Below are 20,293 nucleotides of genomic sequence, written 5' to 3'. Positions count from 1 at the left end.
GTGGAAAGCCTATTGACTGTGCTGAGCCACTAATATGTAGCCAGGTATCATGTAATATATAGCAAAATGTTTTATTTCTCATATCTCATAATATTGACATCTAAATTAAGTTTTACAAAATATATTTAAGTAGAACTTTTTATGCTTTTATACTACTAATTATTGCACATTTGTTGGTGCGTTTTTGTCGGCGTGATTTTGACGTCGCGATTTTGTCGGCGCGCATTTGTCTATTGCGCATTTGTCGGGTCACAGGGCAAACCAGTTCACCTCTCATTTTTCGAACATCCCAGTGAATGGGCTTAGTATTATCTTTGAAGATGAGGGTTCTGAGAAGAGGGCAGTGTACCGCACCTGGGAGGGATGCATTTTTCAAATGGCTGAGGACATGTCAGGAAGGGTGGGAATATCTAGAGAAGCCAGCCATAAAAGCAAACCTCTTGAAACTAGTTGAGGGGTCCATCGGCGTTAGTGTTAAACTGGTCCTCCATCTAAGGGTTGCTAGTTAGTTCTCCTCCCACCTCTGTCACCAATTTGATGACTAAGGGGTGCGAGAGACAGGGGAATGGTTTTAGCACTCAGTGAAAAGCTGGTGGTAAGAAGCCCTGAAAAGCACTATTGGTTTCTTCAGCGGCTGAACCCATTACTGCCTTCTCCATGGTGTTGAGGTCTCCTGTGACTATTAGCTGCTTGGTTCCTTTTCCCTGCGCGTATATGCCGCTGTTCTCACCTTACTCCATTCATCTGGGGTCAGAGGCAACCAGTATGCCACACTATCCACTAAGCTCCATGAGCCAACCCAGGGCACTGTTGAAGTGTACTCTAAGTGCTTTATGAACACTAGTGATGTGCAATGAACAAAGTAACTAGGCCTTTTGCACTTGTCTTTGACTCTGAATGATCATACTGGTGCAACAACATTAAAGAATGAATCTTTTTGAGGCATGCACAATGAATGCTACGTTTTACTTTGCATTCCATAACAGTCCGGAGCTATTACCTTAACTTCACTTACATGTCTGATGTCTTTGGGAAACAGCCAATCAGGAAACTGTTTCAGCAAAACAATTATGGTGACAACTAGCCAATGACAGACTTAGTAGATGACACCAAGCACCTCCCATTGATCGGTTCACTCTGACTGAGTGACTATGACTGTCGCAGTACTACACTGACTGACTGAATGAACCGGTATGCCCCCTACTGATCTGGAGAACCACTGCAGGCAAGACACTGGCAGTACAGTACAGTACACTAAACTAGTTCACCGAAAGAATCAGATTGTGTACTGAACTGCAGACAAGAGACTCTCAGTACATTGAATCACAGTTCAGTTCTCTGTTAATATATCTATGGCAGATTGCATCAGAAAGTTTTATCGTGATGTGTGCACTATTCTAAAGTTCTAATTGTACGATTGTTTTCCCTCCATTTATTGATGACATTTTATTTTTTGTCAGAATTCAATAAAGGATTATTATTAATATGTGTAAATTACCTATTTTGTTGCTTGCTTTTTACATTGTTTATATTGTTTGGTAGTTAAAGTTGTTACAGATTTGTAGATTTTAAACGAGAATAGATCTTGTTTTTGAAGTAAACGAATCAGTGACTCAAAGATTCATATCATTTTGGTGAACTGAACGAGATGAATCGAATCACTAAAAAGAATCGTTTTGCACATCCCTCATTTGCGCCAGCAGCCCCGTGCTCTCAGGAGAGTTTTCTATGGCCGGGCTCGCCAGGTATCCCCGCCCACTCTGATAGTGTCCCTCTCACATCCGGACCCAGGGGCACTACAATATGTTATATATAACAAGTCGTAGTACTACTGCTTTATTCTCTTGGCCAATGAAGCTGAGTACTGGCAAACTATTAAACATTTCAAACTACTTGTGTTTAGTAAGTAAAAATCCTGAATGCTCCAGTAATGCAATAAATTTCGGATCCAAGCTCCAGCTCCCTAACTCCCCTATCCTCGGTGCTCTCTACTTGTATCAACAATCCGCACACGCTTAGTTGTACTCGGCGCATGCGCGCCTGACTTGACTTGTGAAGCTGCGCGTGCAGCACTGCAGACCGCCTCCGGTGTGCCGCGCAGAGGAGGAGTTGCAAAAAACTCCAAATACTCCTTTTTTTGGGAAGTGCTGACGCGGACAGCCGTTCAGTGCAGCTGTGCTAAGAGGTTCGGAAAGACGACATGCCAGGGCTCACGTTTTTGCCTTACTTCTGTCTTTTCGGTTTCTTCCTTGAGGCTGGAGCTTACTTTAACGAGGAAAAGTTGCACCCGGAATCCATCGTGCAGAATCCGACGGTGGTGATTGCAATTATTGCCCGCAATGCTGCTCACTCTTTGCCTTACTATCTGGGAGCGATCGAGAGGCTCGACTACCCTAAAGACCGCATCTCCATCTGGTAAGGTCCTTCGGGACGGGACGGGGGTGCATGTAGCTGCTGGGAGTGCGTTGTCTTCTTCAGCTTAGCGGTGATCTCATGTTCTGTTTTACTTCAAGTCTTTGGGTGGAGGGGGTTCTGCTTTTTATACTTCATGGGTCCACATCATTAATAACTGCCTTGGCCAGGCCGCCTTAGTAAGCTTAGTCAGCTTTGTGAACTGCTGTGATTCACTTCATTATAAAGACTTCTCCAGACAGTAACTTCCTTATTACATATTAATGTGTACGGGTGGCACCAGGAACCCATACCAAAGGGCATCTTAACGTATGGGCACTGGCTGAGGGTCCCAGGAGCATAGGGGCCAACAGTGTTTCTGATGCCTTATGTACAGTATGTTTTTGTTTTGCTTTCAAAACAGGAGCCCCAGCACATACTTTGCCTGGGGGTCCAGGATGCTGTTAAGACGGCTCAGCCCAAGCCATGACTTACTGGGTATGCTCACTCTTTCTGTGTTTATGTGAATTTTCTTCCTTCCACATCCCCAAACACATTCATCGTAAGTTAATTGGCTATTCCAAATTGGCCCTATGGTGGTGTGTGTGTGTGTGTGTGTGTGTGTGTGTGTGTGTGTGTGTGTGTGTGTGTGTGTGTTGGTGGACTGGCAGCCTGTCTAGGAATGCTTTCTGACTTGTGCCCAGTGCTGCCAAAATAGACAGATTAGATTAAGTGAGTTTGAAAATGTTATGTTATTGCACAGAGAGTAGCACTGTAGCATCACAGCTTCAGGAGTACCTGCTCACTGTCTCCATCCATTGCCTCTTTTAGGTGGGCTTCCTGCCCTGTGCTATACCATTTGGATCAAGGGGGGGTCAGAGAAGTTGAGAGGAATCTTTATTTTCATGACAGCACATTTAGGTGCTTCCAAAACAGTACTAACATGTTAAATAATGATTATAGGTACTCTGATGGATTGGTACCCAATGTGGTGCTATTTCCCATCCTTCCTCATTCTGTAGGTGATCTTTTTCAGAATTTACCATTAGGTCTCATTCGGTTTTTATTTACTCATCTGTATGTTAATGAATGTTTGTTTCATCCCATCATCACATGCTGCTATCTCATTTATTCATGGCACAAACACTAAGTCACTTTTCATAACCACTTGCACTAATAATCTGTTGTTTTATTATATCTGTTGTAGTTTTAGTTATAGTTGTTTGTTGCTTTGCACAAATTAGTTATATAGTTATAATACAAACTATTTGTTATAGTTATTTGTTACTTTGTTTAGAGTTATTTTGTTACTCTGTTTGCACTATTACTACTGATCTTTTTAACTCTTTACTACCTTATCTTTATTCCTCTTGTTGCACTGAGCATGTATATGGCAAAAGAATTTCCCTTGGGATAAAGTTCCTATCTATCTATCTATCTATCTATCTATCTATCTATCTATCTATCTATCTATCTATCTATCTATCTATCTATCTATCTATCTATCTACTGTTATTGCACTTGGCCCCAGCTACCCAGTAGGGGGTATGTGAGTTTGAATAAGTTAACAATTACAGATAAATAAATTGGAAAAAAAAGAAACAAAATCTAAGGTCCCAATCCCTGAGAGTCCCTCTTTGACGCGCAGCTTATCTGCCTGCTGAAATTCCTTAAGTGGCAGGCATGAACGTATTCCAGTTTTTCCTCTCCTAAGGCCAGTACAGCGATGCAGTGGTTAAAGCTCATGCCTCGCAGTCCCAATGACTTAAGTTTGAGTTCTGGCCAGACCAAAATTTGAGTTTACATGTTCTGCAAGTGCTCTGAATTTTGTCTGTATTTTGGTTATTGTAATTGGTTAACCTGTATGGATGAATGTAACGGGTGTCCATCGATGGACTCGGCAGTGTTTTCTACTTTGTGGCCATTTGGCTCCAAAGTGACTGCAATCCTCATCTGAGCTAAGCAGACTCATGGAATGAATGGATGGATTACTTTCAGTTCCTCTGTCCTGTTGAAATTCAAAAATTAGAGAACTTGTAAATGCAGTGGGGCCGTTCTTTTACTTGACAGCAGAAAGGGCATCTCTGTCTTTACTTCTTAGCACTTCTAGGTCTTGCACTGCGGATCCTCCTGTCCTTCTTATGCCGATGTCGCGTTACACGACTTCTAGACAGAGGGGATATCAAACTTGAAGTTGCTGACCTCGTCACCGGAAGATGTCAAAGTACATGACCGGATGTCCCAGGGTATGTCAGATTAGATGACTGTTTATTGACTTTACACCACAGTGTCACATTTAAAGCATCGAGGGCACGCCTCATTTCCTGGCAGCCTGTAACATGCTGTGAAATGTAGCCGGTGCCTGTGCAAAGGCTTTACAAATACGGGGAACTGAGCAGCAATTTTGACCCCTTTTCTCTTTTTTTCAATTCTCTTGTGGTTTGTAAAACAGACAACATCAGACAGATGAGTCTCTCTTCAGTTTGCCAGGTCCAAAACACCCACATTCTTTATTCTTTGTTGCTACATTATATATATTGTACTGCTGGCATAGCCCTCATTGGTTGCTAGCCTTTGCTTACACACAGGAACCAACCCTACGACCTAAGACAAAATCTTGATGGGGTGAGCCGCAGACTGGTAGGACTGAGTCATTGGGTATGTCAGACTACGTGACCGGGACTCATGGGAGCACACAGTGTCTGCCTCTGACTCGCTAAGACAATGACAATGAAAACTGTGACTGATAATCACTGGAAAAGTCGTGTAATGTGACACAGCCTTTACATAGGTGGTTTCATTGAGCACACTGAACATGTACTGTATTTATTCTAAATTTAATAATAATAATAATTGTATACATTTATATAGCGCTTTTGGCACTACTCAAAGTGCTCGCCATGCAGGGAGGACCCGGGAGGCGAACCCATCATCTCCTTCCTGCAAAGCAGAAGCACTACCAGTGTCTTTCTGTCTTTAAGGTTTTGTGCTCTAATTTATATTTCACCATTTGGTTTCCCTGGCCAGACGCTACATCTGTAGTACAGTTCCGAGTGAGTGCTTGGGCGTCGGGTTGGCACTGTTCTTGTTTGCCCTGTGATTGCTGCCTTTTCCCTTCTGATTTTCTTACAGGAGGCATGCATTTCTAGCATGAGTATATAAGAAACAGGTGGCAGGAGAGTAGCGGGTCCTGGATGCGAGAGTGGAGCTCTAGACTGCAGCTCGGGTTATGAAGAAGTGCCAGCTGGCATTTATTTCTTCTGTCTCCAGATTCAAACCTCCCATTTGGTTACCATATTTTAGTTCTGCTACAAATTCCTGCCCTCCCCAGCTAATGTCCATATCCGGAGTAATAATGGCATGTTGTCCTCTGCTGCTGTGCCATGTCAGCCAATGAGTTCGGCCAAAATAAATTTGTTCTGTTCAAGAGCTTGACATGTTTTATTAAATTGTTTAAATTTACATTATTGTTAAAGGTCTATTGGTTTACAGTTGAGATGTTACTATATTACCTGCTTTTTTGATCTCAGTTGGATACAGTGGGTTCAGAAAATATTCAGACCCCTTCACTATCTGCACACTTTTATTGTTAGATTTATTTTTAAATGGATCAATTTGACATCTGTGCCCATCAGTCCACACTGAGTAAACTGCAGTAGCAAAATGAAAACATGCTTTCGGAAAGGTTTGCAAATTTATTAAAAATCAAAAACTGAAATCTTATGTTCCTTTCAGTATTCCGATTCTTTTCGGTGGCACTCCTGTTTGCTTTAATTCTCCTTGAGACTTGGACTGGAGTCCACCCTTGGCCAACTGGACATCGTTCAGAAAGGCAATACCTGTGTATAGAAGGTCCCACAATTCACACTGCATGTCAGAGATAAAAACAAATCATGAAGTCCAAGAATCTCTGTAGATATCAAATTGTGGCGAGGCACAAATCGGGGCAAGGGAATAAAACCATTTCTAAAGCTTTGAGTGGTCCAAGGAATACAGTAACCTCAATAATTGTGAAATGGAAGAAGTGTACACCCACAAGGACTCTGCCTAGAGTTGGCCTTTCAGCCAAACTGAGTTACTGGGCAAAAAGAGCCTTGGTCAGGGAGATGACTGAGAACCCAATGGTCACTTTCACAGAGCTTCAGAAGTCCTCTGCTGAGATGGGAGAACTTGTTTGAAGGAAAACCATCTCAGCAGCACTTTGTCAGTCAGATTGGAAGTCCCTGCGTAAAAGGCATATGGCAATACACCTGGAGTTTTGCCAAACTGAATTTAAAGGGCACTGACAGCATTAAGAAAAGATTCTGTGGTCTGGTGCGACAAAAAATTAACTCTTTGGGCAGAACTCCAAGCACTGTGTCAGTGAAGAGCGGTCACTGCTTATCACCTGCCTAACACCATCCTTGTGGTGAAGCCTGTTGGTGGAATCATCACGCTATTATGGTGTTTCTCAGTGGCAGGAACAGAGAGGCGGGTCAGAATTGAGGGAAGGATGAATGCAGCCAAGTACAGAGTCCCTTGAAGAAAACCTGCTCTGGAGTGTGCACCACTTCAGACTGGGATGATGGTTCACCTTTCCGTATGACAATGACCCAAAGCATACAGCCAAGACAACAATAGAGTGGCTTCAGGACAAGTCCTTGAATGATCCAGACTGAAATCCTGTAGAAAATCTGTGGAGACACCCAAAGATGGCAGTTTTATAGATGCTACCCATCCAGTCTAACGGACATTGAGAGGATCATAATCCAGGTGTGCAAAGCTTGTAAGGATTTACCCACGAAGACTCTAAGTGGGAATTGCTGTCAAAGGGACTTCCACAAAGTACTGAATTAAAAGTCTGGATACTTATGTGAAAGAGAGATTTCAGGTTTTTATTTTTAATAGATCTGCAAAACTTTCTGAAAACATGTTTTCACTTTGTTATGGTAGGTTATTGAGTGTTGATTGATGTGCAGAAATGGCAATTATATCCATTTGAAATTACATCTACAACACAATAAAGTATGTAGAAAGTAAAGGGGTCTGAATAGCGTACAACTCCACTTTGTGGCTGCATGTTTGTTAGATTAATTAGGGATGCTTAACTGACCCAGTGTGAGTGTACCCTATCATGGAGTGGTGCACCTGTGAGAAGAGATGTCCTGTGGATAACAGCAACAAGCATGTTGTAGCATCAGGAGCCAGGTTCTCTCTTTCTCTTATGTAGGGGTAGATAACCAGTGCTTTAAGTTTTGGACTTTGGGAATACTAGTATAGGCTTGACACCTGAAGACTCTTCTGTGTGTTATGAGACCAGTGTTTAAGGGAAGAACACTACTAGGGGGCATAAGCTCAGGCATATAGCACCCACTGAGGAGCTCAGAATCATCACAGTGGCGAGGCCCCACTATCTGCTAGGTGTTAAGCAAAGCCTGGCAGTAGCTCACTGATGTTTGAAGATGTAGAAAGAAAAAGCCATTGTGCCATTGAACAGGCACACATGTCTGGTTTCATCAATAAACTTCAACATGCAGTAATGCCACATGTTTTTGCCATCAACTCAGTCCTGGTTCCTCATAAAGATCATGTTCAAATTTCATTCCTTTTTTTCTTCTTCCTTCTAGCTAAAAATCCTGGCACTTAGTACTGTGTACCTTTTGAGCTCCCTTGCTGTCAGAGAGCCTTTCCTGCTACATTAGGAATGACCAGCCTGGCAGGCTGTATCAGATTTATTTTTTAGTGAAATTGGATGATTTTATTTTGCTCACTGTTACTACACTTTTCTTCTAGGGCTGCAACCGATCACAATATCGACAACACCACAGCGGTCCTGAGGGAGTGGCTCACTGTTATGCAGAAGTATTACCATAAAATAGAATGGAGACCCAAGGAGGAGCCCAAGTGAGTCTATGGTTGCATGCTTTGAACCCATTCCCGTGATCCCTCACAGTAAAAGCTTGTTGTTGCTTTTATGTGCTGCATAAACTGAATTAGGTCAAACACAATGTTAAGTCTTTCCGGCAGGCAGTGTAGCATGGTGCCCAGAGCTCTGATCTTTACACCACAAAGCTGGAAGTTTAATCCTTCCTTCTGACTCCCTGTGTGGGTCATTAAACTTACCATTATACCAACTACAAAAAAGTAAAGAAGTCATTGTGTTGTAGCCGGACAGCAACGGAAAAGTGACCGGATTTTGTGTGTGACATGCAGGGTACCAATCAAGTGCAAGAGATACAGTATTTCTAAAATTAATTATATCCACACCAGATTGCACATGTGTAGTTAATTGCTGTCCTTGTAAAAACAGTTGATAATCACTAAGCATACTGTACCAGTCTGACAAAAAGAATTAATTATTTGGGTATCTTTCATAAACCATGTTAGGATATTGAAAAACAGATTTCAGATGTCTAATACTTCCACTTTGAATTCTTGTGTTGCATATTCTCAGATATCAGATCCATTCCTGTGGGGCATGCACATTTTTTTCCCCAAATTCTGCATTTCTCACAGGTCGTAGGTATCTTCTTAACTGTGCCTGTAAGAGACCTGCAGAGTACCCAGAGGGTATACATGTGACTACAGTGATACAAAGTTCCCAGTTTGTCCTATTCTGGAATCCAAAAAATTCTAAATTCTGAAAGCCACTTGGTCCTAAACACTTCAAATAAGGTAGAGGGAACCTGTTTTTATTAGAGGCACTTGCTGAATCCTGATCTAATGCCTAAATGCAGATGTCCAACTGACATTTGTCTTGATGTAACTGCTGCGAAAAAAATAAAATAAAATGCACAACACATGCCACACTGTTTAATGCAGCACGTGATGCAAAATAACAGGTACTGTTACTAGCCTAAGAAATAAATCTGAAACTATTGCTTTACTGTGGAATCCACAGTTGCATGCTTCTTTCACTGGACAGTAAATGGCCCAATGGGAGTGCCTGTCTAGTTCATCTAGATGCTAAACAAACTAAAAATGGCAGAAGAAGGAATAAAAACATACGTATACATATAAAGTAAAGAATAGGAGAGAAAAAATGTTCAAAAAGTGTGGTAAGAACATAAATTTGATAAACCAGAGGAGACCAATCAGTCTGTCACTTTTGTATTTTATTCTGATTCTTTGTAAAAGTTGCAAAGAGCTCTGCTTAAACTACACTCCTCAGTAGTGTGTTCCAGATGCCCATGACTCTTTCTTTGAAGACATTCTTCCTGACCTTTAAGACTGACTTACCTTAAATTCTACCACTACCCTTAAGTAAGTAGTTCACTATTTAATTGAAATAATTCTGCTGGGTCAACTTAGTGCCAATGAGAATTTTGTAGATCTGAATTAGCTCACAATGAAACTTTGTCTGTTCAGGACTAAAGATGTTTAATTTTCTTAGTGTGTCAGAGTAGGACATGCTGTTTAGTTCATTGATGCACTTGGTCCCTGTTCTGAGGATAGTTTTTAGTCTTTTCTGTTTTGTAGCTGCTTAGATAACATGGCACACAGAACTCCAGATGCCACCTTACGACATTATAGAGGCTGCGCTTAATATACCGGTACTTTGGTTTTCCTCCAACAGTTTTTACAAAGTAAGCAAACTTTTTATTTTCCATTTCAATTCATTCTGCGTATTGATTACACACTAAAGGCCATGTCAAGTTACCGGTAGATGACTTTTCAAGTGATTTTCCATCTTAGCCTTCATTACATAATCTTACTGAGCCGGAGGCAGTTCACAACGAGCGCCTCTGAAGCCAGCCGCATAATGTAACATACCCACTCCAAACAGTCTGCAACAAAACCCAGCAAAATCAAACAGGTTTGATTTTGTGTTCAGTTGTAGGGGTAGGTTCTGTGTGCTTGAAAGTTGACAAGCAATGAATGCACATCTGAAAGTACAACACAGCGATGGGGAATAAGAAACATAGGGGTTTTGGACCTCACAAACAGCAGAGGTGCTTGTTTGTCTGATGTGATGTGTTTTATGTACAGATTGGAAAAAGAAAACAAAAAAAAATGACAGAGATTGCAGCTGAACTCTACGTACCTGTTAACACTTCGTACAGCACTGACAATGACAGACAGCATGTTATTAGCTGTCACAAAAATGGGCAAATATGTGCTGTGCTGGAAAGACATCATGCAGTCGCTAAATCTGCCAGTGATTTTCAGTTGCGTAAATTGATATATGCCAATTACATTCCGCAAGTTTGATATACCCAACAACTAAAAGTTGTGTAATGTAACATTGGCTTAAGAAAGTTTTACTAACATAAATCCCCTAATTATTTTGAGAGGTTACTTCCTGAAGGTCAGTGTTATCCATGTTGCTTTTATAATTAACATTCCTTTTCTTTTTATTTGCTTGTGATAATTTTCACTTCTGTACATTAAACTGCATTTTTGTAAAGATCATCTTTTTGAAGTGATTTGCTACATGCTCGGTATTTGTTGTCTCCACTTTTAGCGTCTTCTGCAAATCTTACGCACTATATCAGGATCAATGTCATTTATTTAAACTATAAAAGTAAGAGCCATAACTGGGGCTGTCAGATTGAATGTCACTATTCAAAAATAGTTCAAATTTATTTAAACTCGGGTCTTATTTGAAGGCAAACACTTGTATTTGATTACAGTAATCCCTCGCTATATTGCGCTTCGACTTTCGTGGCTTCACTCTACCGCGGATTTTATATGTAAGCATATTTAAATATATATCGCAGATTTTTTGCTGGTTCGCGGATTTCTGCGGACAATGGGTCTTTTAATTTCTGGTACACGCTTCCTCAGTTGGTTTGTCCAGTTGATTTCATACAAGGGACGCTATTGGCAGATGGCTGAGAAGCTACCCAACCACAGCGCGTATTATGTATTAAATAAAACTCCTCAAATATATTGTGAGCACAGGGGCTGTTCGCACCCCTAGAGGACACGGCCGCTCCTCAAAAAACACTGAAAGATTACCTTCACAGTGCTCCCTTCTTTGCTGGGCTTACATGTGGCTGCTTTGCAAGCGATATGCTTCCCGCATGGTGCTTCGCATACTTAAAAGATCAAACAGCACGTATTGATTTTTGATTGTTTGCTTTCCTCTCTCTCTCTCTCTCTCTCTCTCGCTCTCGCTCGCTCTCTCTCTTTGTCTCTCTATCTCTCTGACGGAGGGGTGTGAGTAGAGGGGCTGTTCGCATACTGGCCTAGAGGATACTGACGCTCCTCTAAAAAATGCTGAAAAATGCTTGCTCCCTTCCTCGCAGCTACTTTGTCCGGCGGTGCTTCACATACTTAAAAGCCAAACAGCCCTATTGATTTTTGATTGTTTGCTTTCTCTCTCTCTCTCTCTCTCTCTCTCTCTCTCTCTCTCTCTCTCTCTCTCTTATGCGCACTCCTTTGAAGAAGAAGATATGTTTGCATTCTTTTAATTGTGAGACGGAACTGTCATCTCTGTCTTGTCATGGAGCACAGTTTAAACTTTTGAAAAAGAGACAAATGTTTGTTTGCAGTGTTTGAATAACGTTCCTGTCTCTCTACAACCTCCTGTGTTTATGTGCAAATCTGTGACCCAAGCATGACAATATAAAAATAACCATATAAACATAAGGTTTCTACTTCGCGGATTTTCACCTTTCGTGGGGGGTCTGGAACGCAACCCCCGCGATGGAGGAGGGATTACTGTATAAAAGTATTGTTATTTGTTTTACCTCACCTAATTTTGACATTGAGTTACTCCAGACACGTAATGCAAAGCTGCAGTATTTTACAGATCTATTTTTGCACTTTGCTTCCATGATCAGCTATTTCGTAATTTTAAATGGTTAGCTGGTTAACTTTATTAGAAAAACTTGCAGCCAGAACCCTTCACAGTGTAGTTGTATTTTTTTGTTTCCCCAAGTGTATTTGGAGCAGTTTAGCTAAATGCTTTTCTGGTGCCTTGAAAATGTAATTTTGTATCTGATTCTTGTTAATTCACTCCTAAACTTGAGATCCCTGACTGTCATTTAATGCTAAGACCTTCTCATTAAAGCAAATGTAAAGTAACCAAATATTCTGATTTTTCTTTTATTACAATTCTTTAAACCCTGTGGTAGAAACTGAAACTTTTATTAAAGAAAGAAACTTATCCTCTAGTAGGATAAGTTTGATAAATCCTATTCGAGTCAGAAACCAGGCAGGAGAAAAGCTGTTCATTCGATATTAATTACTATTCAGCAAATGCTTGAACAGAGAGCATTCTTTACAGCAGTCTGTTACAGCATGATGACAGTGGTCCGAGAAACAATGGATAGAGGTTTTATAAACTCATGAATTTACAAAGAGTATCTTATGCCCCTTGGGCTAAGCCACCACTCTTGAAATCTCTGTGTCTGTAACAACTGCCCATTCTGGTTGTTTACAGGACTTGTGCTGATTTCTTGGTCATCTTTCTGTACACTTTGTGTTCTACATCTTTGTCTTTGTTGTTCACTTGACCTTTGGTTTCCTGATAAGCCTGAACAGGTTTCTGACATTTATTAACCCTTTATGCTATTTCTTTAAGATGTATGCTATATTTTCATATTGAAAGCATATCAGAACACTTTATCCTAGAGGACTATGTGGCCCGTAAGTCAAATTTTTCTTTCACAACCACCCACTTTAAAGAGGCAGCACGCTGTGACCTACAGTCAGTCCTTTTAAATGTGGCTACTGTTTGACACCTAATGCCTAAAACAGTGAATTGTCACTAAAATATTTAGGCTACCTGTATTAAAATATCACTGCATCTGAAAACAACAAAATGAAGTATACAGATTGTGCAGACCCCGACTTGATACTGCAATAACTCTGTTAGCCGCATATACCAACAGGCTTGCCGTGATCTTAACTGTACACTGCTGATTCCCATTGTACACCACCAAAATAATACAACAAGCCCAGCTTCGACCTGCCTGCCTCTTGCCTGCTCTTTTACTCCGCTCATTATTCTCACCCTGTTGTGGTTTTACTAACCATCCCGTAATCCTCCTGATCCTTGTCAGGACAGTGAGCCATAAAAGCAGCCACGACAAGGAGCTGAAGTCCATACGAGCCACATGTGCTGGCACTGCACTCTGTTGCCTCTGCAAATCCCAAAGTGCTTATGACAGTGTTGTGTAGGTCTTTTAGCACTCAGCTGCTGTCCCTGCACTGCCAGCATATTGTGATGTGTATTGAAATAGCAGGTGCCTGAGTACTGCTAGGATTTTTTTTGTCCTGCTGGAGTTTGTTCTTTCTGTGCCATGAGTGTTACTACAATAATAAAGTAAAAAATAAAGCATTTACAAACATAGCTATACAAGGCCCTGAATCAAATATATTTGAATATTTATTTAATTGGAATATTCAGACCTTACCTTTTGGCTAATTTGACAGCCCTAGCCATAACACAAACCCGAGTGACCCCACTGAGAACCGCACCCCACTTGGAGCATTGTCATCTTGTCTATAGCTTATGTCCTCTGGAGTTGCCTGTTTAGTAATCAACTTGACATTCAGTTTTGTAAGTTACATCAGATGCCAAAGGCTACTAGCTTGACATTTAGTATTGACCCATATCAAAAGCTTCTTGAAAGTCAAAGTAAATTATGTGATATGCTTTGCTTGTGTCAAGCTCTCCAGTAGCCTGTTTAAAACAGTTTTTATGGTTTTGGCAGGATCTTTCTCTCATAAATCCATGCTGGCTGGTATATAGCATACTATTTTCATAGAAGCAGTCTTTCGATTTATTTATAGTTTCTAAAATGTATACGGGATAGAAGTAAAGCTTATTGGTATATAATTACCAGGATCTATTTTGTTTTCTTTTATGCGGAAAGGAGGCACATTTGGCATTTTCCATTCGTCATGTACGTCTCCCATCTGAAGTGATTGACAAAGTAACTTTAGGTTTATAAATGAAGTCTTTCATTTCTTCCAGCACTACTGGGCATTTATTAGTTTTCTATGCAAGGAAGGCCTGAAGCACACTTGACTCTTCTATTTTAGTATCTGTAACCTTGGAGTTTATTTATTTATTTATTTTTTACTTCTGCCTGAAACATTCTATTTATTTCTTCATTTAAAGATACTCGGATAAAGTATTTTTTTTTTTTAATTTGTTATCTGCTGCATCTTTTTCAAAGAATCTTCTCAGTGCATTTTTAAATCTTTTAAAAAAATGTTAGTGTATTTTTTTTAACTGGAGTGATAGTACTGGGAATTTTGTTTCTGTTTATGATATGCAACAGCACAGAATATGACACTGAATACATGCTACCAACAGCTAACTACGATACTATTTATTTGTGTGCCACATTTTCAAGCAAAAAGTGAAGCTCAAAGTGCTGTACAAGAGAAAAGATGGAATAATATTTATCTGTATAGCATATTTTCATACAAAGAATGTATCTGGAGGTGCTTTACAAGGAAAAAATAAAAGAAAAAACAATCAGAAATAGTTAAGAATTATAATAATAAATAACATACTAAAAATAGTACTTGAGAATAAATCAATATACACTTGCATATCCACAGATCTGTTACATAAGTAATAGAGTCCTTATGTATAGATCCCAAAAACTTTGAATTCTGTGAACAAATGGTTAGTCCCAAGTGTTTCTCAGGTTAAGCTGTTTTGATGAGATGTAGTGTTAAGACAGACTTGGGACAGTATATTGCTGCCATCTTGTGGATGAAATAGCACAAAACTGCAAAAAAGCATGAATTTGTTATGTGTTCTGTCACTTAATGGTAACTCATCAATATTCATGAGGGGGTGGAGCCCTCAACCAAAACTTACAATGAAAAGCTGTAAAGCTGGCTTTAGAACAAACTGACACTGAACCATTACTTGAACTGAGTAACAGTGGTGACAGTGTGAACTGGTCATCAGACGTGGACACAGATAATGAAATGATATTTATAGCACTGTACGATTGGCACCCCGTCCACAGATTGTTCCTGTCTCCCTCAAGATGCTTGCTGGGATGCACAAGACTCTGGGTGGAATAATTTATTCCAACAGTACTGTGACTGTCAAATGTACCAACCCTCGATTCCTGTCCTTCTGTTTCTTTTCTTCACATAATCAATTGCCACACAATAAGAGTCTGTAATAAATGTAAAACCAGCTGTAAGCTTATAAGGCAGATTCTTCAGAACTTTTAAGGCACATTGAAAAATCTTTGTTATACATGTTTAATTATTCCATCCATCCAGGATTGCGCCAGACCCAGCAAGCATAGAGTGGGAGGCAGGAACAATCCCTGAATGGGGGGAGCCAGATCATCGCTACCATTGTGCCCCCAATATGTTTAATTATTAACAGTAAAATTAACTTTATTTAAATAATGTAATCTGTAAAACGTAATATACAAATTTGATGCATTTCATCATAAAAATTATGTCAGGTATACATTCTGGTATTCTAACAGCATACAGCGTCAAGAGGATAGCTCTTAGAAATCTAAATCAACTTAGAAGGCCGTCATCATCATCTGTAAAGACGCGCTCTGTTCTATTGAATTGAATCAAATTCCTTTATTATCATTGTATGGTACAATGAGGTTCAATATGCATCTCCTCCATAAACTAATTTTCCTGTAAAATGATTACAAAAAAGGATAATAATACGATAAAAAACAATGAAAAATATGCAATCTGAAAGCATAAGTACAATACACATGTACTTATAGTGCAGATAGTGCAAATGGTTCATAAAGTGGCTCTGGTTGTACAATATTACAACTGTAGTGCAAGTTTACAGTGAGGTAATTGTACTTCTAAGTATAGACAGTTTCCCTACAGGAAAGGCTCTGAAGTGCTTGCCGGATGGGAGAAGTTCAAATAGACTGTGGCGAGACTGAGTGGAATCCATGCAGATGCTCCAACTGGATTTCCTGAAGCAGCCTCTGAGCTTTGTAGAGCTTTCTGATCAGCTGCTATAAAACTGTGATACCACCCACAAATACAATAATGGGTTAAAATACTCTGAGTGGTGCACTGAGAGTAACAACACTAAAGCAGCTATGGTATTTGGAATAGTTTCGGCCATTCTGTGCACCATTATATTGTTACAGAATGATTATAATCAAGGGCATTAAATTCATAAACGATATACAGTCAATTTCGGTGTATTTGATAAAGCCTATGTCATGGATGTGAATCTAAAAATGAAAAGGAGACCACACAGAAAAAGTAGCACTACTTTAATGCTGGGTGCTACCTGTTTGCAAAACCGAGCAGAAAAGTGCATATGCATGGTGTGAAGCCTCTGTAAGAATGTGAGTGGCTTTACAGCAAGTTTAGTTTTTATACATCTTGAAGTGGGCATGGAAACAGGCGTACACAACATTTTTGTGTGTACGCACTGTTTATACATGAGACCCCTTGTCTTATCAGGCCCTTCCACTCAGCAGGGTTCCAGGCATATTATCACTTTCTCAGCTGTGTGTATGTGCAGCCTAAATTTTTCAGTTCTACCTTGGGGCTTGAAGGCTAAAGCCATTTTTAAACAACCCATTCGTTGCTTGGACTTGCATATCTCTCTGTTTTGAGGTAGTCATTATTATTGTGAATTACGCTGATTATTTACCGTATGTACAATCTAATTTACCACTTTATCCATTGAACACAAAATGGAAATTTGTGAACATTCATTTGCACTTCTGCTGTTGGTTTTGAGTATTTGCTATTGATGTTGAGATACAGTATCTTTTAGTACTGTGATTTAGGGGTTGTATTGTATAACAAAATAACTGACCTTCATTTTGTGTGTGTTTTTTTTTTTTTTTTTTTTTTTTAATGGCCATATTTGCTGATACTGGTGCTAGTAGCCTAATATATTATGTGTCCCTCACTACTTCACATAAGATTTACTGCAAGCTGTGAATCCTCGGCTGCCATGGTCTTCTACATTTCTCCCCTTTGCAGCTACAATGACCTTTTTTCTATCACATTCAATGTCTACATATTCACACTGCTGTTTGTACTGTTTCATTTGGGAAGCAACATCATTTGCACTATTGTTTCACAATCCATCAACAGATTCAAGCCAGCATTCTTCTCGAGACTTGTACACAGGCCAATGGATTTAAGAAGCAGAGCAGGTCTTGAAGGTGCTGCTGTTTAGCACCTGATCATCTCTGTCTTTTACTCTGTCTCACACGTACTGTTTGCATGGCTTCTCAGAATGGCGCAGCCCCTTCTGATAACACCTCTCTCTCCCTCTCACTCTCACTGTCTCTGTCTGTCTTTCTCTTTGTGTCTCTCCCAGGTCCGTTTGGCCTCGAACTAGAAATTCCCTTCCAAAAAAGACACATTAGATAAATGAGATGTGTGTATGTCGTCCAAAAATCAGTATATTTTAGTATTCCCAATGTTTGATGTCCGTTTAATGAGAAGATAAAGATTATTAAGATTTATTAAGAATTATTAAAATTAGGTTGAATTTTATTGAGTGAAGGCACTGTGATCCAGTCAGTATCCCAGTGAAGATAGTGTAAGTTCAAGCAATTGATCAGTTATACTTTATTTTGGATTTTTGTTTTAATACCGAGTACTTTTATAAATTGGGTGGCACATTGTTAGTGCTGCTGCCTCGCAGTAAGCAGACCAGGGTTCACGTCTAGAGTCCTCCTTGCGTGGAGTTTGCATGTTCTACCTGTGTCTGCATGGGTTTCCTCCAGGTGCACAGTCCAAAGACATGCAGGTTAGGTGAATTGGCGATGCTAAATTGTGAGTGAGTGTGTGTGTGTGTGTGTTCACCCTGCGATGGACTGGCACCCTGTCCAGGATTTGTTCCTGCCTTACACCCTATGCTAGCTGGGGTGGCTCCAGCAGAACTCTGCAACCTTATTCAGGACTAAGCGGGTTTGAAAGTGACTGACTGACTGACTGACTTTTTTTTTTAATCACCTCCTCTCATTTACTGTATACTTTTCAGTGACAAGATGAAATAATGCCTTAGGTCTTCCTTCTTCACTTCTTCATCATTTTTTCTCTTTACCTATCTACTGTTTTACTTTTCAAATCTTACAGATAGATTACTAGTGACATGAACTTCTCAGTAGATGTTTCAGTATAATAGTTGTGCCCCTAGAGAAGAAAATCTATAAGTCCATCTTCATAGCTAAGTCACCCTAATATCATATACAGAGAATTCTTAAGAGCTACCGTGTTCTTTTCTTTAGCTACATGATTTGTAGTTTTCTTTCATATTCATGTTTCATTCTAAATCAAGAAGAATTAAAGTTGCACAAGCTAGGTTTCTTTTTTCCAGATCTAATTGCTGATCCTCCGCTTTTTTTGATGCAAATCAGCTGCTCCAAGTCTGAGTTTTCTGCAGACCCATTTCTTGTGGTCTGTTCAAACTAAACCCGGGGTGGTATAATTCTATGAACATAGAATTCTATAATTATGTGAATTTCCCCTTGGGGATTAATGAAGTATCTATCTAATTCAGTTTATTGTGCAAAAAGTATTGAAACTCATTTAGACAAGTTGGAGTAATCCTCAAAGGGGAACAGTTGTGATTTTGACATCTTTTGAAGCACTCTTTCATGTAACAGCTTTAAAAGAAAAAACAGTCATGGTTCCATATAAATCACTAGACAAGACTGGATCAGTGAGTTCACAGGTCTAGTATGGCTCTTGGGGAAGAACTCCAAAAATACAACAATCAGAGCAGCCATTATGGGTTCAACTGGCTATGTCCACATAGCTGCATGTCGCTTTTCCTACTTTGAGTCAAGCAGGAAGCAGCTTCCAAAGCACAGGTACATCGCAAGGTACAGTTGTGCTTTATTAACTCTTTCAGAGCTGATGTCGACTTTTGTCAAAATTCAGGAGTAGAGGATGGTAATCAGCTGTAAACTGCAACAAAACTCACTCTTTCATTTTAGTCTGACTCTCTTTGCTAGACATAAAGTTACATAGCTTTGTTGAATTAACCTCGATTCCCTACGCGTGCATGAGTAGCGAAGAGCAAACAACCTCTAAAATGGCACCGACATCTGGTGAGAGACCAAAATGAAATTGCAAAGCAAAATACTCCATGAACGTTTTATGTAATTTCACTGAATAGGACTCTGACTTGTCAGACTCCGAGTTCGAAGCAAGTGATCTGGAGATGGAAGTCAAAAACAAAAGTGAGGTACCAGCATCATCTGATCTGTCCCCAGCTGATTGTGGTGCTGAACACTATCGTGTAGCTGATGCACCTACAGCAGAGTTTGCCTGGGAGGACCACCACTTAAGATGACAAGAGGTAGAAGCCATATTGCTTAACACAGCAACAGCCACCACCACCCACCTGCTGTGTGAAGACTGCCAGGCAGCTGGCCCACCGTGCATTCCTGCTGACCATCGAGGTGCCCCCATGCAGCCACTGCCGCCAAAAATGACGAACATGCGCCAACGGCAGCCACAGCATATAGCAACAGATGTTTTATGTTGACTTATGTGTGAAACTGTTACTTTGTGTGCTTTTCAGAAAACTAAGAAAAAGAGGTAATTCACAATTAATACAGATTACATGTTTATAAATCTTCAAGTTTTCAACTGCAGATTGCTTATATTAAATTTTAATATTTTGCTCAAATAAATCAGGTTGAACTAAACTTACAGGGCTCTTAAAAGCAATTTGGCTACAGAGACAATTTACATTTAAAGTATTTCTTTCTCATACATTCATCCTGTATTGTACTAGTAAACTGAACATTTAGTGAATTTGTTTCAGTTGGTTAATAACTGCATCTGTTTCAATTAATTTAATTGTAGATACCACAGTAGTAGAACCTGTTTTAATTAGTTGGGAACAGAAAAATACTACAGACACCACAGGACTAGAATCTGTTTCAATTAGTTTCTAACCTGGGAAAGGAAGGAAGTACATGTGTAAGTGTGTAAAAAGATGAAAGGATTTGAGCAGAGT

The 20,293-nt window shown here is 39.9% G+C and overlaps 1 protein-coding gene across 2 annotated transcripts in view; it reads left to right on the top strand.

The window, feature by feature from the left end:
• The first annotated feature begins 2,073 nt into the window (after positions 1–2,073).
• cercam (cerebral endothelial cell adhesion molecule) overlaps positions 2,074–20,293 on the top strand; it is a 65,648-nt gene continuing 47,428 nt past the window's right edge. Inside the window, exons 1-2 of one of the 2 annotated variants that reach the window (XM_028809198.2) lie at positions 2,074–2,415; positions 8,164–8,274. In XM_028809198.2, the coding sequence (XP_028665031.2) occupies positions 2,201–2,415; positions 8,164–8,274 (326 nt within the window). In that variant the 5' untranslated portion in view covers positions 2,074–2,200. The remainder of the gene's footprint in view (positions 2,416–8,163; positions 8,275–20,293) is intronic. The other variant, XM_028809199.2, reaches the window with a different exon arrangement.

The sequence above is a fragment of the Erpetoichthys calabaricus genome, chromosome 9, assembly GCF_900747795.2.
Source record: "Erpetoichthys calabaricus chromosome 9, fErpCal1.3, whole genome shotgun sequence".
NCBI lineage: Eukaryota > Metazoa > Chordata > Cladistia > Polypteriformes > Polypteridae > Erpetoichthys > Erpetoichthys calabaricus.
This window is presented reverse-complemented; position numbering and strand designations above follow the sequence as displayed.